Here is a 16,993-nt window from a genome sequence, read left to right as displayed (position 1 = left end):
TAAGAGGAGGTGATAGAGAACAACCCTACCTGTGGTCTCAGGTGCTCCTTAAACACTTTTTACCTGGTAAAGAGAGGGAGGTGAAAGAAGCCAGATAACCTACCACAGCAGCACAAAGATGTCCTGTCTGACTGTTTAAACCAGGGGTGGGGACCTCCAGGCCTCGAGGGCCGGTGTCCTGCAGGTTTTAGATGAGTCCTTGGTCCATCACAGCTGATTTAAATGGCTAAATGACCTCCTCAACATGTCTTGAAGTTCTGCAGAGGCCTGGTAATGAACTAATCATGTGACTCAGGTGTGTAGGCCCAGTGTGAGCTCTAAAACCTGCAGGACGGTGGCCCTTGACGCCTGGAGTTGGACACCCCGGTTTAAAACATGGACGAGGGGGATAAGGACTCCTGTTTAGGCTGGAGGCAGGATGGTGGTATGTTAGGGGACCAAACCTACCCTGGACACAGCTGGTTTCGTTCCTTCTTCGTGTTATGCACAAACACATTTATTCTTCTCTGACCTCATAAACATGAGCGTGCTCTCCTCTGCTACATCAGGCTGGTTTATTTCTGCAGCTCAGTCTGCATCACTACTCCTGGATATAATGAGATCTCACTGTGTGGAGAGGCTGACCTTGAATATTAGGTTTAAGCACGTTGCAGTGATTGGTTGATTTTATTTGACATGCTCAGCCTTGACTGGCTTGTTTTTGTCTTTTATTTGAAGAAAGCGCTGGAGTCGATCAGAGCAACCTGCTGTCTTTATTCACTGTGAAGAAATCATTTCCAAACAGCCAAACAGTCATTGAACAAGAGTTACATTGAAAACAACTGAAACCAAACGAGTGGAGCTGATTGGACGTCAGCTTTGATTGACAGCACTATAAATGTGTGAAGACATTCATTTTTGTTTTTTAATACAAAACAATGGTTGTTTTTCAGTGTGGCAACACCACATACACACACATGTCTAAAACCCCATGAAGACGACATGATTGGACATTTATACAAAACAATCTCAGATATAAATACATATTTATAATCTGTATGTTACAAAAGAGTTTCCCTCGTGATTTTGGTGACGGGCGGGGCAGCGTGATCAACCACAGTGACGTATAAATATTCAGCCAGCTACAACTTTGGCAAAAATCACAAAACCCACAGAGAAAAACACACGGGGCGGGGCTTGAATGAATGGGAGGGGCTTTGGGGTTGTGGGAGGAGCTACGGTTAAAAAGACAACTCTGAACAAGAAGACAGACAGTCACAGTAGCGTATCAGGATGCAGGATTTTTTTTTTTTTTAAACAGCGCAAGCATAAAAAAAATACAGACGTACAAGGGCGGGGCTAAAATAAGAAGGGCGGGACTTCAAGGGACAAACTGATATTTTTCATTTATTGTTTTATCGTTGTGCTTTCAGAGGTCAGAAGTTTATGTGCTGAGGTTACTGAAACGATTAAAGGCCTCAAATTATTCCTGCCGCAATTTCTGATAAAATAAACACTTCATGGCAACGTGGACGCCGCCAGATACTGCAACAGATTTCAGTGAATTCTCAGTGGAAGGAGCCTTTCAGCGCTATACTTCCTGTTCGTGCCCCCTGTTCTGAGTCTGGCAGCAGCAGAAATAACAGGAACCTTCCTTGACCCTTCGGCCCAACTAAAATCAGCTGCTTCTGTGTTCATCTCTCTTTTCTGAAACATTCTTCAAATATGAGACTTCAGTTTGGCTAAAGGTTGGCAAAGGTTTGATGATGTGATGTCCTGGATTATTTTAAAAAACAGGGAGTGTTTTGCCTCCCCCCACTGAGGTTCACCTGAACTCAGGTGCTTTCAGAGGTGTTTATCATGTCACAGTCATTGTCTGCTCCTCATCAGGGTGCTGATGAAGGGCACCATCAGCACCCCGATTGCTACGTATGACAGGCCTGAATCACACTGATAACTGTGTCCTGTAATTTGAAGCCTTTAATCTCACTCCTCTTTAGATTCCCATTTCTTCAACTAAGATTACATCACAAGCAGACTAAGTGAAGTCAAGTCTCAGATGTGACATCACAGTTTTTACATCGAATGACCCCGCCCCCAAACATAGAGTATAACATCAGAATAATTACAGACAGCTGAAAGCACCCGCAGAAAGCTGCTCTACAAAAAGTCCTTCTCAGGTTCTTCTTAGAGGCTCGGCCCAGTCGCAGACGACCGGCTGCTGCCGGAGGCCCCGCCTTCTTAGGCCACAGGTCCCTCCTCCTCTGAGGTGATTAGTGCTCGTGGCTGAGGGGGAGGAGACAGGTGAGGAACGAGGAGGAAGGTTTTCTACATGGGAGGAACGACGAGGCCGGACATGGCTGCAGAGAGACGAGGTTTGAATTCATTAATTATAAACATAGAATAGAAATGATGTGTTACTGAGTGACAGCCAGATGTGACTCACACCTGCAGAGCAAACATCAGGTGCTGAAACTGTAATGGAAATTTCTTTATTCTATGTATTGATCACATGTTTTGACAATATCACTTTAGTAATAGTAGCATCACTTTATCACGTAGTTGTATGCATGTAGGATAGTATCACTGTGGGCCTTTATCACAGCGTCACAGCGGGGCCATTGTGTGGGACCAACACTGTCTGTGTTATTGTGTAAATGCTTTACACACATGGAGAGATGCCAAACTGCCTTTCATTGTTTTTGTAACAATGACAATAAAGAGCTATTCTGTTCTATTCTATTCTATTCTATTCTATTCTATTCTATTCTATTCTATTCTATTCTTGTATGTGGTCAGAGACATCCAGGCACTGCGTGTAACAGAGGTGACGGCTGGTCGTAATTCTCCTTGGGGGGGAAGGTTCAAGGATGAGCTGAGCTGGGAGGTATAGGTCATCATCTTCAGAGGCCGCTTTGGCGTTTGACCAGAGCGCTCTCTGCAGCATGTGATGAAACCCACTCGCTGAGTGTTTGCACTTTATTTAAACAACTTCCACAACAAAACTTTGCTACTTTGCTCATGTTTGAATAAAGCTTTGCTCACACCGTGTTTTTAATCCAGATGTTTCAGTGAGTGATGGTCTGGCCTGTACTCAGCTCAGTAATGGAGTCCAGGTTTGTTCATCGTCTGCAGATGTTTGTCCTAACCCTACAGTTTTGGTCCTTCCTCCCCCCAAACCATCAGGATGCTGCTGTGACCTGCAAGCTGATAACCAATCAGATGGTTCCTCTCATGCTTAGCTCGTAGCATCCATGATGTCCCAACAGAATTTCTGTTTCTGATTGGTCAGACTACAGGACAGTCTCCACTTGGCCTCTGCACGTCTGAAAGGAGCGCCCTGCGGTTAGACAGAGGAGGCGGTGGTTTTAATTAATCTCTAAATCTTTTCAGGAAGTCGTGAGACATGCACGATGAAATCTTATGTGCGTTTGCTTTTATGCTGCGATCTTTATGCTGTTGGCCTGGGGTGGCTCTAGCTCAGCGGGTAGAGCAGGTTGGCTAGTAATCAGAAGGTTGGTGGTTTGAGTCCTGGCTCCTTCAGTCTCTGTGTGTTAAAGTGACCTTGGGCAAGATACTGAACCCACAGCTGCTCTCGGTTCATCAAAGTGTGGATGGTCAGTTGGACGAGTCATGTAGAGTAAAAGTGCTGTGAAGGAAGAGTTTTACACTGAGCCACTGCTCACTGTACGAAAACACGCTCCACATTCAAACTGAGCAGATTTAACGCTCCACGTGTTTCCACAGGAACCTTTTCTGTCTCACATGAGTTTGAATTATTCGTTGCGCTCTGGTTACAGCCTCCGACATGCTCCAGCGCAGGTTTCAGCAGCGACAGTCGTTACAGTGACACTCCAGGATGTAGCAAAGCTGCGTTTTCCACCTCAGCTGTGAAACATTTTAAGAAGACAGGAGAGGACGGCAGAAGCAAGGACAGCGACACGAGCAGAGGAAGAGGAGGGGGGATTAGGGCACTGATGTGTATTCATAAAAGGACACACGGTAGAAGAAGACAACCACTGACACACACACAGGAAGCCTACAGTGAGCAAGTGTGTGTCAGTAAAAGCAGAAGGATGATGGGCTGCATCGTTCAGATGAGGAACGCTTCAGAGTAAAATGAAACGTAAGCCTCGGCTGTGTCAGTCAGGTGTGTAGCCACATGTCAAACTTCACCTGGACAGGTAAAATGGTTTTGATGATGCCGTCCTGCTTTGTGAGTCAGATATTTTTCCTGTTATTGATGGAGACACGCAACAGCATTCAGAAGGATGTGAGCTGACTCCAGGATGGTGGAAATGCCCCAGGGAGACAAAATCCCGTCCAATCCAGAGTGATTCATGGCTACAAATCCTCCCGCGTACATCCCGTTTCACGGCGAGCTCAGCTCTAAATCTGCTCTCTTTGTTGTAGGAGAAGAAGAAGAAGGCCCACTGTCCATCCTGAGCACTAAACCTTCACAGACCTCAGTAACCTCGCCAGCGTGTTAAAGGGAAAGGTCACATGATGCTTCCCTGATGATGAACTGTTTATTTATTGTACAGTTTTCCTTCCTCCACACCGGAATGTCCCAGGACCGTTGCACTTGATCCACAAAGTTTAAATAATCAGGAGATGCCTCCTTCCTCTGATTTCAGGTGAGCTTTGCTTCGTTGATTCTGTGCACCGCCCTCCTTTGTCTTATGCAAACTAACCTAAAGTTGGATAAGCCGTTAACAAAACGGATGGTTTGTTGATGAAGAGACTGACTCCACCCACCTGTCCCTGTTGTGACTCGAATAAAACCTTAAAGAATCTGATGAGTTTTTAAAAAACATCTGAGCTGAAAATGATGACACATCATTCCTCATTAGCTTCCTGTTAACGACAAAATGCATGTAGCAGCCCGCAGTTTAATTTACCAGCTCATTACACACGCACGCACGCACACGCACGCACACACACACACACGCGCACACACACGCACACACACACACACACACACACACACATGTCTGTAGACTGACGCTTCACTCCTTCAATCACAAAAACTAAAACGTTCTGGGATAATAAATGAAACACATGTTCACAGAAACAAAACATAAGTAGTGATTTCAAAATGAAATTATTTTATAACAGCAACAACAACAACAACACCAATAATAATAATAATTAGAAACCACGTTGAAATGATGTCAGGATGAAATTGTTTCTCAGGTGCTCGTTTGAAGGTGAATCACTGATTTCATGCTCAGATTCTGGCTGCTGCAGCTGCAACTATTAATAACATTCAAACTGTATTTACTCATCACCCTGCAAATGGATCCACACACACACACAGACACACACACACAGACACACACTGTGGCCTTTCTGCCTCGGCGAAGGCGGAGAGCAACATGAATATTTAACACTCGACAAACCTCTCTGTCAGAAACACTGACATCACACACTGGCTGCCAGAGTGTGTGCTTCCTGTGTGTGTGTGTGTTTAATGCATGTGGGCATGTGTGTTTAGAGGATGTATCTGTGGGTTGTAGTGAATAAAACATGCATTGGCCTGTCACTCTTCATGCAATACTAACAGGACTCAGGTTACCCACCTCGACCCAGCGTGTGTGTGTGTGTGTGTGTGTGTGTGTGTGTGTGTGTTCACTCCATTTACTCGTCTGTAGATATGTGGTTGTTTACAGAAGAGCAGATGAAACTGAATCAAACATCTGTTCAGCTTCATGTTGCTCTCGAGGCTCACTCGCTTTAATTACACCACGTCTATATGTTTAAAGACATGAATCTCCAAAGGTTGATTCTGTTAATTGTTAAACGTTTTCAGTGGAAGAAACGTTTCGTCACTCCAGAGATTTACTCACCTGGATGATTCAGCATAAAGACATAAAGACATGAAGGAATTTGAAAACAAAATATAAAAATATGAATGTACTTTTTCTTCTTAATCATAAGTCCCGAACACTTCTACTGACTTTGGAAAGAAGGAGTTTTAATTTGTAGACCCAAGGAGCTGCTGTCTCACCTTGCAGCCCATTGGCGTTGTTGGCGGAGCAGTTGGGTGGAGGAGGAGGTGAAGCTGGCGGCCGAACGACGGGAGCAAAGGCGCTCTTCTGTTTGACGGCAGCCGAGAAGGAAAAAACTCCATGCGAGGAGTTACAGTTAGAGACGGCCATGGTGGGACTGGAGGGAACAACTGGAACACAGCAGGTCAGAAACCATTTTAACCAGTAACTGTGATGGGACAGTAAACTACACTCCGTGAACATGCTTAGCTCTGTTGTCTTACATGAATGATGTACTATCCAGTCAATTCAATTCAGTGTTATTTAAACAGCGCCAAATCATAACAACAGTCACCTCAAGGCGCTTTGTATTGTAGGTAGACCCTACAATAATACATACAGAGAAAAAAACAACAATCAATCTGCCTCCCATTCTACTTTTAAATACTCTAGAACAACAAGGAGGCCTGCAGTGTGAGAGCGAAGTGCTCTGATAGGGTGATATGGTACTACAAGGTCATTAAGATAAGATGGGGCCTGATTACTACAAAGTTCAAAGATAGAGGAACAGCACTGCAGGGATTAGTGTAATTAGTACGAGTAGTATTCCTTGTAGTGGTTGTAGTAGCACTGCTAGGAGTATTAGTAGTAGTAGGTGTAGTACTGTAGTACATTTACCTTGATACTTACTGCCGTAGGGTGAATTGGCTGATGACCCGTTGAGGAAACCGGGTGATGTTGCCACCCCAAGGTTTGGCATGCCTGTGTTGCCGTAGCCATTCATGCTGTTGCTGACTGTGTTGCCATAGTTACTCTGTTGGGGGGTCGAGCTTGGTACATATCCTCGCGGTGACACACTGCTGGTGTTTCGACTGTAGCCGACTGGAAGAGAGTACAGTGTTTTAGTAACACTGCAGTATTACTAAGTGCAGTAAGCTAGTTTTAAGCTAGATGAGGCTGCATGTAAGGTGGAGTTTTCGGTACATGGAGGTTCCTCTCAGCAAGTATTTGAACTCCTAAACACTTTAGATCTGATAATGCAACATCCTGGTTTCACAGGCAGAGGAAACAGATGGTGGCCTGATCCCAGTACTGCTGGAGATCTTTTGGAGCTGCTGGAGGGGGGTGGAGCCTACACCTGCTTTAATTGGGCAAGAGGCAGGGTACACCCTGGAGAGGTCAACCTTCCATCACAGGGCGAACACAGAGAGACATACAAGCATTCAGCCCCAGCACCTTCTTGCTGTGAGGCGACAGTGCTAAACCACCACACCGCCCACACACACATGCTCAGGAAGAGTGGAATTTGGAAAATCGTTCACATAATCGATCACATGAGATTGGTCTTTCATATCACAACAGCATCCTAGTAATGCGACCATCAACAATCCTTGCTGAACTTTGAGTAGTAGTAGTAGCCAATCAGATCCCAGAGTATGGACTAGAGTTCAGCAGTCAGAGTGTAGTAAAGACAACCAGGAGGTGGAGCAGTTAAAATAAGAGAAAGGCCGCTTGATGTTTTTAATTCATCTGGTGACAGAGTGCTGCTGAATCTGAGTCTGGAAATTTGTGGTCCCAAAGCTGACGACAGTGGGTGGGGCTACAAGAGAAATTCATGAGGATTTGTAGATTTGCAGTCAAAGATTCTTCCTGCTGGGATCTCACAGAAAACTTGAACTACATGTCAAACCTTTTGTGGTTCCTATAACACAGAAAAGGGGCACACTAGAGCTGAATCAGAACTACTGAATGATCCAGAAGACTCCAGTTCTTCTCATGGTTTAACTCTTTGTTCATCCCTCTATTCCAGTCAGTTCAATTTAGTTTTATTTAGGCAGCACCAAATAAGGTCCTTCATATTGTAAGGTAGATACCCTACATTAATACAGAGAAAGCCCAACAATCAGAAGACCCACTTTGAACAAACACTTGGTGAGAGTGGGAAGGAAAAGCTTCCGTTTAACAGGAAGAAACATAAGGCATTAGTTGGGATGGGGAGAGGCGGCTATCTGGGTGGGAGGAGGGAGACAGGACAAAGACACGCATGTCCATCAAAGTGACATTCAGCTCTGAGCTGGTCACAAATCTAACGCTCGGTGCACCAGAGTCCTTCCAGAAGCAGGTTTGTGCAGCCATCTTGGATGTGAAGTTCCTGTCTGAGAGACTCTATTCATCCCTGTATTCATCTCCAGTAGAGTTTTTTTCAGTAGCCACTGGGATGTGAAGTGCTCTTGGACGCAGCTTCATCATGATAGTCTAAGGAGCTTGGAAAGAAAAGCGTCTGGACTTCTTTGAGTTGCTTGAAGATGTTTCACCTCTCATCCGAGAAGCTTCTTCAGTTCTGAAGAAGTGAAGATGCTGACTGTCCTGCCCCAAAAGTGCCAGTTCTGAAGAACTGGCACTTTTGGGGCAGGACAGGACAAGCAACTTAAAGAAGTCCAGACGCTTTTCTTTGCAAGCTCCTTTGGCTCTTCTATGTTGTGCCATGCGCTTGTGAAGTGGCTGTTTGGTTTCTCCGATGTAGAGGTCTGGGCATTCCTCGGTGCACTGTACAGCATACACCACGTTGTAAAGTTTGTGTTTTGTCTTTCGGGTAAACCAGTTTGTGTCTGAGCGTGTTGCTGGGTCTGAAGTACACCGGGATGTCGTGCTTGGAGAGAACTCTCCTGAGTTTCTCTGATACACCGGCTACATAGGGGATGACAATGTTGTTGCCTCTTTGCTGACTTTATAAAAGCGCCCAATTAGGATAACCGCATGTTTTGAGTGCTTCCTACACATGTGTGTGTTCCTTCTTTTTCCCTTCAGGCTTAGAGGGAACATGTTCTTCATCATGATAGCTTCTCAGCAACGAGACTGGGAGAAATATTTCCTATTCTCACTGTTTATTGGCACTTTGGGGGCAGGACAGTCAGCATCTTCATGTTTTCAGAGTTCTTAGTTTTTATTTAGGAGTCACTGACAGTGATGTCATGGTTTCACTTCCTCCCTGCAGAAGGACAAGACCTGTGATTGGTGTACAACCTGCAGGGTCTCAGTGAGGTTTGCAGATATGTTGATTTCCTGCAGGACTCCTAGTCTGTGAGTGTAGGTTAGTAGTAGTTAGTAGTAGACTCTGTAGAGTACTCATAAAATGTGTCATGTGACCAGGGTTACCACAGCCACCCCTTTAATGTCACTACTGCCCCCATCACCTGCAGGATTTATCGGGCCGCTCATACCTTGCGTTGTCTCAGAGACGTTGACGGCGAGCTGCCCGCTGAAAGAGTTGACTCCCATCATGCCATGGGAGGCGGTGTTGCCCAGCGATGGGATCTGGTTGTGGTTCCTGGGAACGCTGTAGAGCGCTTCAGCGATGTCTGCTGCTCGCTTCAAGATGATCTCCTGCAGAGCGGAAAGACACAGGAGCATTTAAATATCTGGATTCATGCAGCTGCAGAGACTCAGGAGGGAACATAATCACATAACATCTCTACTGGAGATGTGGAGAAGCTATCATCCTAAAATTAAAATTCATGCATTAACACCAAAGACAAGACTGATTAACTGAGAGTTGTGGTCACTTTGCTTCAGATGATAATGATAAATTACAATTAAACACCTGTAATACATTCCTGTGATATAATGTAAGGTATATTAAATCCCCCACTCGCCCCTGTGGGCGGTTTATCCTTCAAGCTCGGGTCCTCTACCAGAGGCCTGGGAGCTTGAGGGTCCTGCAGTATCTTAGCTGTTCCCAGGACTGCGCTCTTCTGGACAGAAATCTCCGCTGTTGTTCCCGGGATCTGCTGGAGCCACTCGCCTAGCTTGGGAGTCACCGCACCTAGTGCTCCGATTACCACTGGGACCACCGTTACCTTCACCCTCCACATCTTCTCGAGCTCTTCTCTGAGCCCTTGGTATTTCTCCAGCTTCTCGTGTTCCTTCTTCCTGATGTTGCTGACATACAGAACTGCTACATCGATCACTACGGCTGTCTTCTTCTGTTTATCTACCACGACTATGTCCGGTTGGTCAGCCATCACCATTTTGTCCGTCTGTATCTGAAAGTCCCACAGGATCTTAGCTCGGTCATTCTCCACCACTCTAGGGGACGTCTCCCATTTTGACCTCGGGACTTCCAGGTTATACTCAGCACAGATGTTCCTGCACACTATGCCGGCCACTTGGTTATGGCGTTCCATGTATGCCCTGCCTGCTAGCATCTTGCATCCTGCTGTTATGTGCTGGATTGTCTCTGGGGCATCTTTGCACAGCCTGCACCTGGGGTCTTGCCTGGTGTGATAGACCCCAGCCTCTATGGATCTTGTACTCAGAGCTTGTTCTTGTGCTGCCATGATTAGTGCCTCTGTGCTTTCTTTCAGTCCAGCTTCGTCCAGCCACTGGTAGGACTTTTGGATATCAGCCACCTCCTCTATCTGCCGGTGGTACATACCGTGCAGGGGCCTGTCCTTCCGTGATGGTTCCTCGTCTCCCTCCTCTTTCTTGGGTTTCTGCTGCCTGAGGTATTCACTGACCACACGGTTGGTTGGGGCCACCTCCCTGATGTATTCGTGGATGTTCGTTGTCTCATCCTGGACTGATGTGTGTGCTGACACTCACCAGTCCCCGGCCTCCTTCCTTTAGCTTAGCGTACAGCCTCAGGGTGCTGGACTTGGGGTGACACCCTCCATGCATGGTAAGGAGCTTCCTGGTCTTGATGTCAGTGGCTTCTATCTCCTCCTTTGGCCAACTTATTATCCCAGCAGGGTACCTCATCACGGGCAGGGCGTACGTGTTGATGGCCCGGATCTTGTTCTTACTGTTCAGCTGACTCCTCAGGACTTGCATGACCCTCTGCAGGTACTTGGTGGTTGCAGCTTTCCTAGCGGCCTCTTCATGGTTCCCATTCGCCTGCGGGATCCCCAGGTACTTGCAGCTGCCCTCAATGCCTGCAGTGTTGTCTTCTGGTAGTGAAATATAGTGAAAAACAGCAGAGTTCATGTTTTCTAACCCTAGCATGCAGTTTTCAGTCTAAGGCACTTTATTGTATTTCTGTGATTTCTGATTTCAGTCAGTTTATTTTTGATTTTATCTCATCACACTGAGGTCATTATATTGTTACTGCCACCATCTTTCTCTTCTTTGTCTTTTTTTCCAGTGTAATTGAGGGTAACGATCCACGATACTTCACTGACCAGCCTGCAGGGGGCACTCTGATGTCTGTCTGACATGCGCTAAAGATCCTGAGAGCGGCTCGTTATACTTAAACAGCTCAAGACTCTAAAAACACACATGTTCAGTTTACACACACACAGAGTTATTATTATTATCACTACATTTGGATTTACATTTGTTTACAGGCTCTGCACTCTGTTCAAGGTTACGCTTTCATTTCAATAGACCTGTGTGTGTGTGTGTGTGTGTGTGTGTGTGGTGTGTGTGTGTGTGTGATTAACTGGTGGGTTGAGAAGCGTGTCGGAGAGACTCTGTTGGGGAGGATGGGGGATATAAAGAGCTCCCTCCTCCTCCTCCTCCTCTGCCAGTGTTTCAGTGTTTCAGGAGGCTGTGACTCCTAAACCTGAAGGAGGTGGTGAGGAGGGGAGGAGGGGGAGGAGGAAGTCTGTCCTGTTTAATGAGCTTCATGTGAAGTTAAAGAAGCTCCGGTTTGAACTGTGAGACAGTCTGATGATGATGCCATCAATAATCTGTAAAACATGATTATTGGTTCGCTGACTGTCCTTCCTGTGATTGGCCAATCCAGTAAAACTGTGTAAAAATGAATAAATATTCTCTCTGTGAGACTCGTGCAGCTCTTATCGTAGACAGTTTGTTTCCACTCATGTCCATGAAGCTGAAGCTGCTCAAACCACTGAAGTGAAAACATGGTGACGTCTCAGAGCAAAAGGCGGTGCGCTGGTTTCGACACAATGACTGTAAGTAAAAGATGACATCACAGAGTTTTTGAAACCAGACGTGATAACGTGGATCAGTAGCGCTCTGCTGGACAGGTGGAGGTACTTCAGCTGTGTTTCGCTCTCAGCGTTCAGTTTGTCTTCATCCATTTGAGTGGTTGAATTCAATTCTGTGCCGGCTCTTATTTGGGTATAAAAACATGAATTAATTTTGTTGTTTGATGAATAAATAATGACATCATTCTTAGTTTAAAACACGTTTTGACAGATTACATTTTTTTTAATTGTCTAATAAATCTGAAGCACTGTTTCCTGGGTTAACAGACACGCTCACAGCTTGTTTCACTAAGTTTATTCACAGAGTTTAACTTAACAGTGAACACTTCCTATTTGTGTCACCTCATTCTTTATTTTCTACTCGTGTTCCTCCTCAAAGACACAAAGATTCAAACGGATTCAAACTGAAGCGGCGTCCTCGGTGTGTGGACACGAGCCGACGCCACATGACGTCGTGTATGTTGCACTTGCAGCCACAGCTTGTGCGCACACCTCGTCTCCGGTCAGCCTTTAGACTCAATATTGTGCGATCTACTGTACAATATAAAGCACCTTGAGGCGACTTTTGTTGTGGTTTGGCGCTATATAAATAAAATTGAATTGAATATATGAACAAGAATCTGTTAATACGGGTCACCTGCACAGGTAAACACAGTGATGTCAGCTGATGTGTGTAGACAGGTGAGCAGCTTACCTGGTTATTATGAGGCATTCCGTAGAGCGCCTCCACCAGGTCTGCTGCTCTCTTCAACAGCACCTCCTGAAAGAAGAAGAGGAGAACATGAGGTCCGTAACAAAAGCCGATGAAGTCGTGTTGCCAGTGTCACTTGTGAACAGGCTGCAGGAACATTTTCAACAGCTCTAATGAATTCTGTTTAATATTATGTTATTCATATAGCACCAAAATGCAACAGCAACCACCTCCAGGTGCTTCATACTGTAAGGTAAAGACCCTACAACAACACAGCAAAACCCCAATAATCAAATGACCTATGAGCAAGAGCTTGGTGACAGTGAGAAGGAAAAACTCCCTTTTAACAGGAAGAAACCTGTGAAAATCCTCACAGTGTTACTGGAGGCCAAGGTAATGCTATCCAGAGTAAGAATCTGGTTAGATACCATATTTCTAACATTTTCAGGGCCGAGTACAATAAGCTCAGTTTGATCTGAATTAAGAAGCAGAAAGTTAGCAGCCATCCAGGTCTTTATGTCTTTAAGACATTCCTGCAGTTTAACTCATTGGTGTGTGTTATCTGGCTTCATGGACAGATAGAGCTGGGTGTCATCTGCATAGAGAAAGCATGCAGTGCAGAGATCAGTAACAATCACAGCTTGTAAACATCAGCAGGGGTCCCTCTGTTTCTGTGTGTTTGTACCTGAACTGGAAAATTTAAACAGTGTTTATGTTAATCAGAGCTCAGTTACACCTCACAGAGCACACACACACACACACACACACACACACATTCTCTGGGCCTCTTAAAAACTGAAGCATTTCACTTCAATGAGCAGTTTTAGTGTTAAATGCAGCTCAATAAACAGCTGCCACTGTGTGTGCGTGCCCGTGCATGTTTGTGTGTGTATGCGTGTGTGTGTGTGTGTGTGCGTGCATGTTTGTGTGTGCGTGTGTGTGTTCGTGTGCGTGTAATCAGGCAGTGACAGAACAATGCTTCATTTAGTCTTTATCTTAATTAAACACACTCTCAGTTAATCTGCTGCTTTTCATTACAAACTTCTTCAGGAGGCTTTTCAATTAACCCCGCCCCCTTCATCCTCTTCCTCGCCTCTTCCTCCTCTCCTCCATCCCTGCATCCGTCCACTCTGCTTTTCTCCATGCTCTGTTCATTCTATCCCTCCTTCTAATTGTTGCCCATCAATCACTCCTTCTTTTTCTCTTACCCTGCATGCATTTTCTCTCTTTTCTCTTCTTCTCTTTCCTCTAATCCTCCTTTGTTCTCACTTCTCCATTTTTCTCCTTTTTCTTGTTTCCCCCCTCATCCTTCCTCCCTTTCTCTCTCCTCTGTCCTTTCACCGTTACCAATATCATTTCTTGGATCACAAATAAATGTTATGAACTGTGATTTACGGCCAGTTTTACACACTGTGACTGTCAGGTTACTGCCAGCTCTGTGTGTGTGTGTTACGCACACCATGAGAGGGGAAGTCATTTCTGTGAAGGAGCTTTCAGCCTCCGATCGTCTTTAATCTGCTCATTTATGCAGAGCGACGTTCCAGTGTGTCGACACACTCACACACACACACACTGTGTTTATAGAGACAAATGAAAGCCTCATTATTACAAGTGTTTCGCTGTTACGCCGTCACATGACGAGCACCTCTCTGCACACACATGAACGAGGTTAGAGCTGGAGGGCGGGATGTCATCACCGAGGAGGAAACCAATTATTCTTTTAACTCAACACACACACACACACACACACACACACACACACACACACACACACACACACAGACGAACTGATCCTGTCTTTAAGCTCCAGCAGCAGGAAATGAACTTTAATATCTGAAACATGATGAATAATTACACTGAGATGAAAAAGTCTGAATAAATAAGATCACAAAGGATCAAATCAAATCCTCCCTGTGATCACGACAGCCTCCATCCACACATAGTGGAGCCCGTCATTATAAATTAACCCTGAAAACACCCACCTAATAGTTTTTTCTGAATGAAACACAGGAGTTATTATTTTTCTGTGTTTACCAGTCTGAGTAAATGAGGTCAACAGCAGGTGGAGCTCACTGTTCATGCAGACAAAGAATGAAAAGTGTCGAAGCTCCAAACTTTCTTTTATCTGCATGACTGATGAGAAAAGTCAGAGCGACACCTGAGTGACTGGCCGGGCGTCCTTTCAGGTGAAGAACCTGTGGCGCTGCGAGTCTTTTCACCGAGATGGATTTATGAATGAATGTAAAAACTGTAAAAGCTAACACTGAGCTCGCTGCTGTATAAGAAATAACGGTGTGGCTTTTTGGCCTTCATCAGCTGACCGATCAGCTGAAGCTCTGACACATTGATTAAACTTGACTTACTCGCTGCTCCCCAACTCATCACAGAAACAAATCAGCGAGTCACAGCGACGAACTAGACTGACATGCATCGATTAGATTGAGATGGACCCCCGGCTGACCTGTGCCATGTGGTCACACAGAAGAAACTCTGGCAATCAGCTGGTCATTTCCTGAAAGTGAAATGCAAATCCCCTCCCAAAATGGTTTGTTCCAGCTCTCCCCTGCTCTGGCTCTAGCGCCCTTTCTGCCAGAGCTGAGACGCAGCAGAGCGGAGGTGGAAGTGTCTGCTTTAAAACAGGACATGTTAGCTGCATTTAACCTTCAGTTACTCTTTATATAGTTGGTAGGAGTCAGACCATGTTTCTTTTTAGCTGGAAAGCATTACACCAGGTAACCTGCAGTGTTGAAAACGTGTTTTCCGACGATGTTTGCTACCCTACAATCCGTCCTGCTCTGTAGTAAAATCAGCATTTGACCGTCCTGTTGCTAAATTTGAAATGTATACAGCCTATTTAAAATCTAAAACTTTAAATTGTCCGCAGCCTGCTGTTGTTACCACTGTCCTGTTTGAAATGGATACTAACTAGCTAACTGACTGGATGCCCATTAACCTCATAACTCCTGTTGTGTGTGTGTGTGTGTGTGTGTGTGTGTGTGTGTGTGTGTACAGAGAGACAGCCAGGTTCATAATGGATATGAGGAAGTTTTTCAAAAAAAAGGAGCCACATTCAGGTAAAAGTGTAAAATCAAATGATCCATCAATAAAGGATAATGTTGGATCAGTGTTTTAGTATTTATATCTTTTATTAGATGTTCGTGTGGTTTGGTTTTTTTCCTTTTGGTTGAAAGTACACTGAGAGAGGACTTTTTGTTTTTTTTCATATTAATGTAATTTTTTTCATCTAATTGAATCTATTTGTGTATGATTGTCAGTCCAAAGAGGGAGAGAGGAAAGGGGGAACGTGAGGAGAAAGTACAAGGTCAGGAAGAACCAGGTAAGAAAACAGACAGGGAACAGAGACAGACAGAAACTGTGAAACTGAGAAAGAGAAAAAAACTGATTTTACTCACAATCTGGAAGTTTTTATATTTTTTATTAACATTTTATACATTCAAGGACTATATTCTATTTTTGGAGTGTATTTTTTATGTATCTGTATTATATTATACATAAACGTTAAAGGTGAATCTCTGTCATAAAAATGCAGTCAGTTTACTTCTTACTCACTATTATTACACATTATTCTCCCAGTAATTAAGGTTAGGATATGTATTCTTTTTATTCCAATCCATTCTTCTTTGGCAGCATTTAAATAACCTTTATCAGATTTGATGGTTTTGTTACAGACTTTTCAAAAAAGTGTTTTGCTTTTCTTTCACAAATGTGGGATTAAATTGTGTTAAAATGTACAAAGCAGTGATGTCATGTTTTGTGACGAGGACCCAGGGAGAGACTTGATGAATTTAAGAATCTTGTGATTTAATAAAGAAATTTGCAGACTTGCACAGAGATGGTAAAATTATGATGACTGATAACGGAGACGAAGACAACAGACGATGAGGAGGAACAGGTTTAAATGCACCAAGGAGACAGTCAGAGAGACAACTGGAAAACTGGAGGCATTTAAGGATGCAGGGACTGACAGAGTAAAGTTTATTTTGCCTGGCTGGGCAGCTCTCTGGGTGCTCAGCACCCCCAAAGCTCTAATCCTAGAATTGCCCCGCTTTAGCCTACAAACCGGATTCACGGCTTCCGCAAACCGAGCCGTGGATCTGTGATTACTGCAGCCGCAACACAAACTAACCCCAAAATCTGACAAGTAGGAAAACAGAGAAAAGCAAAACTCTCACAAACTTCCTCCTCACTGAGAAGGACTTCCACACAGAAGGCTTTTACAGAAACATCAGATAATGCTGGACGAGCCCCACGTTTAAGAGAAAATAGGAAAGCCACAAAAAGATTTTTCAGCCTGAAAGTGCAGAGAGCCCCGACCTCTGCAGACACTAAATAATAACAGCAGCATATTTCAGCGACAAACG

At 44.6% G+C, this 16,993-nt stretch overlaps 1 protein-coding gene across 4 annotated transcripts in view; it reads right to left on the bottom strand.

Annotated features, from left to right (window-relative positions):
• Positions 1-744: 744 nt before the first annotated feature.
• ebf3a (EBF transcription factor 3a) overlaps positions 745-16,993 on the bottom strand; it is a 59,017-nt gene continuing 42,768 nt past the window's right edge. For 2 of the 4 annotated variants that reach the window (XM_087844994.1, XM_087844995.1), the window contains exons 12-16: positions 12,615-12,680; positions 9,191-9,353; positions 6,648-6,851; positions 5,990-6,160; positions 745-2,339 (exon numbers count right to left, since the gene is read on the bottom strand). In XM_087844994.1, the coding sequence (XP_087701120.1) occupies positions 2,308-2,339; positions 5,990-6,160; positions 6,648-6,851; positions 9,191-9,353; positions 12,615-12,680 (636 nt within the window). In that variant the 3' untranslated portion in view covers positions 745-2,307. The remainder of the gene's footprint in view (positions 2,340-5,989; positions 6,161-6,647; positions 6,852-9,190; positions 9,354-12,614; positions 12,681-16,993) is intronic. The other 2 variants (XM_087844996.1, XM_087844997.1) reach the window with 1 other exon arrangement.

Source organism: Neolamprologus brichardi, chromosome 8 (genome assembly GCF_056152115.1).
Source record: "Neolamprologus brichardi isolate AB-2024 chromosome 8, ASM5615211v1, whole genome shotgun sequence".
In the NCBI taxonomy this organism is placed as follows: domain Eukaryota; kingdom Metazoa; phylum Chordata; class Actinopteri; order Cichliformes; family Cichlidae; genus Neolamprologus; species Neolamprologus brichardi.
This window is presented reverse-complemented; position numbering and strand designations above follow the sequence as displayed.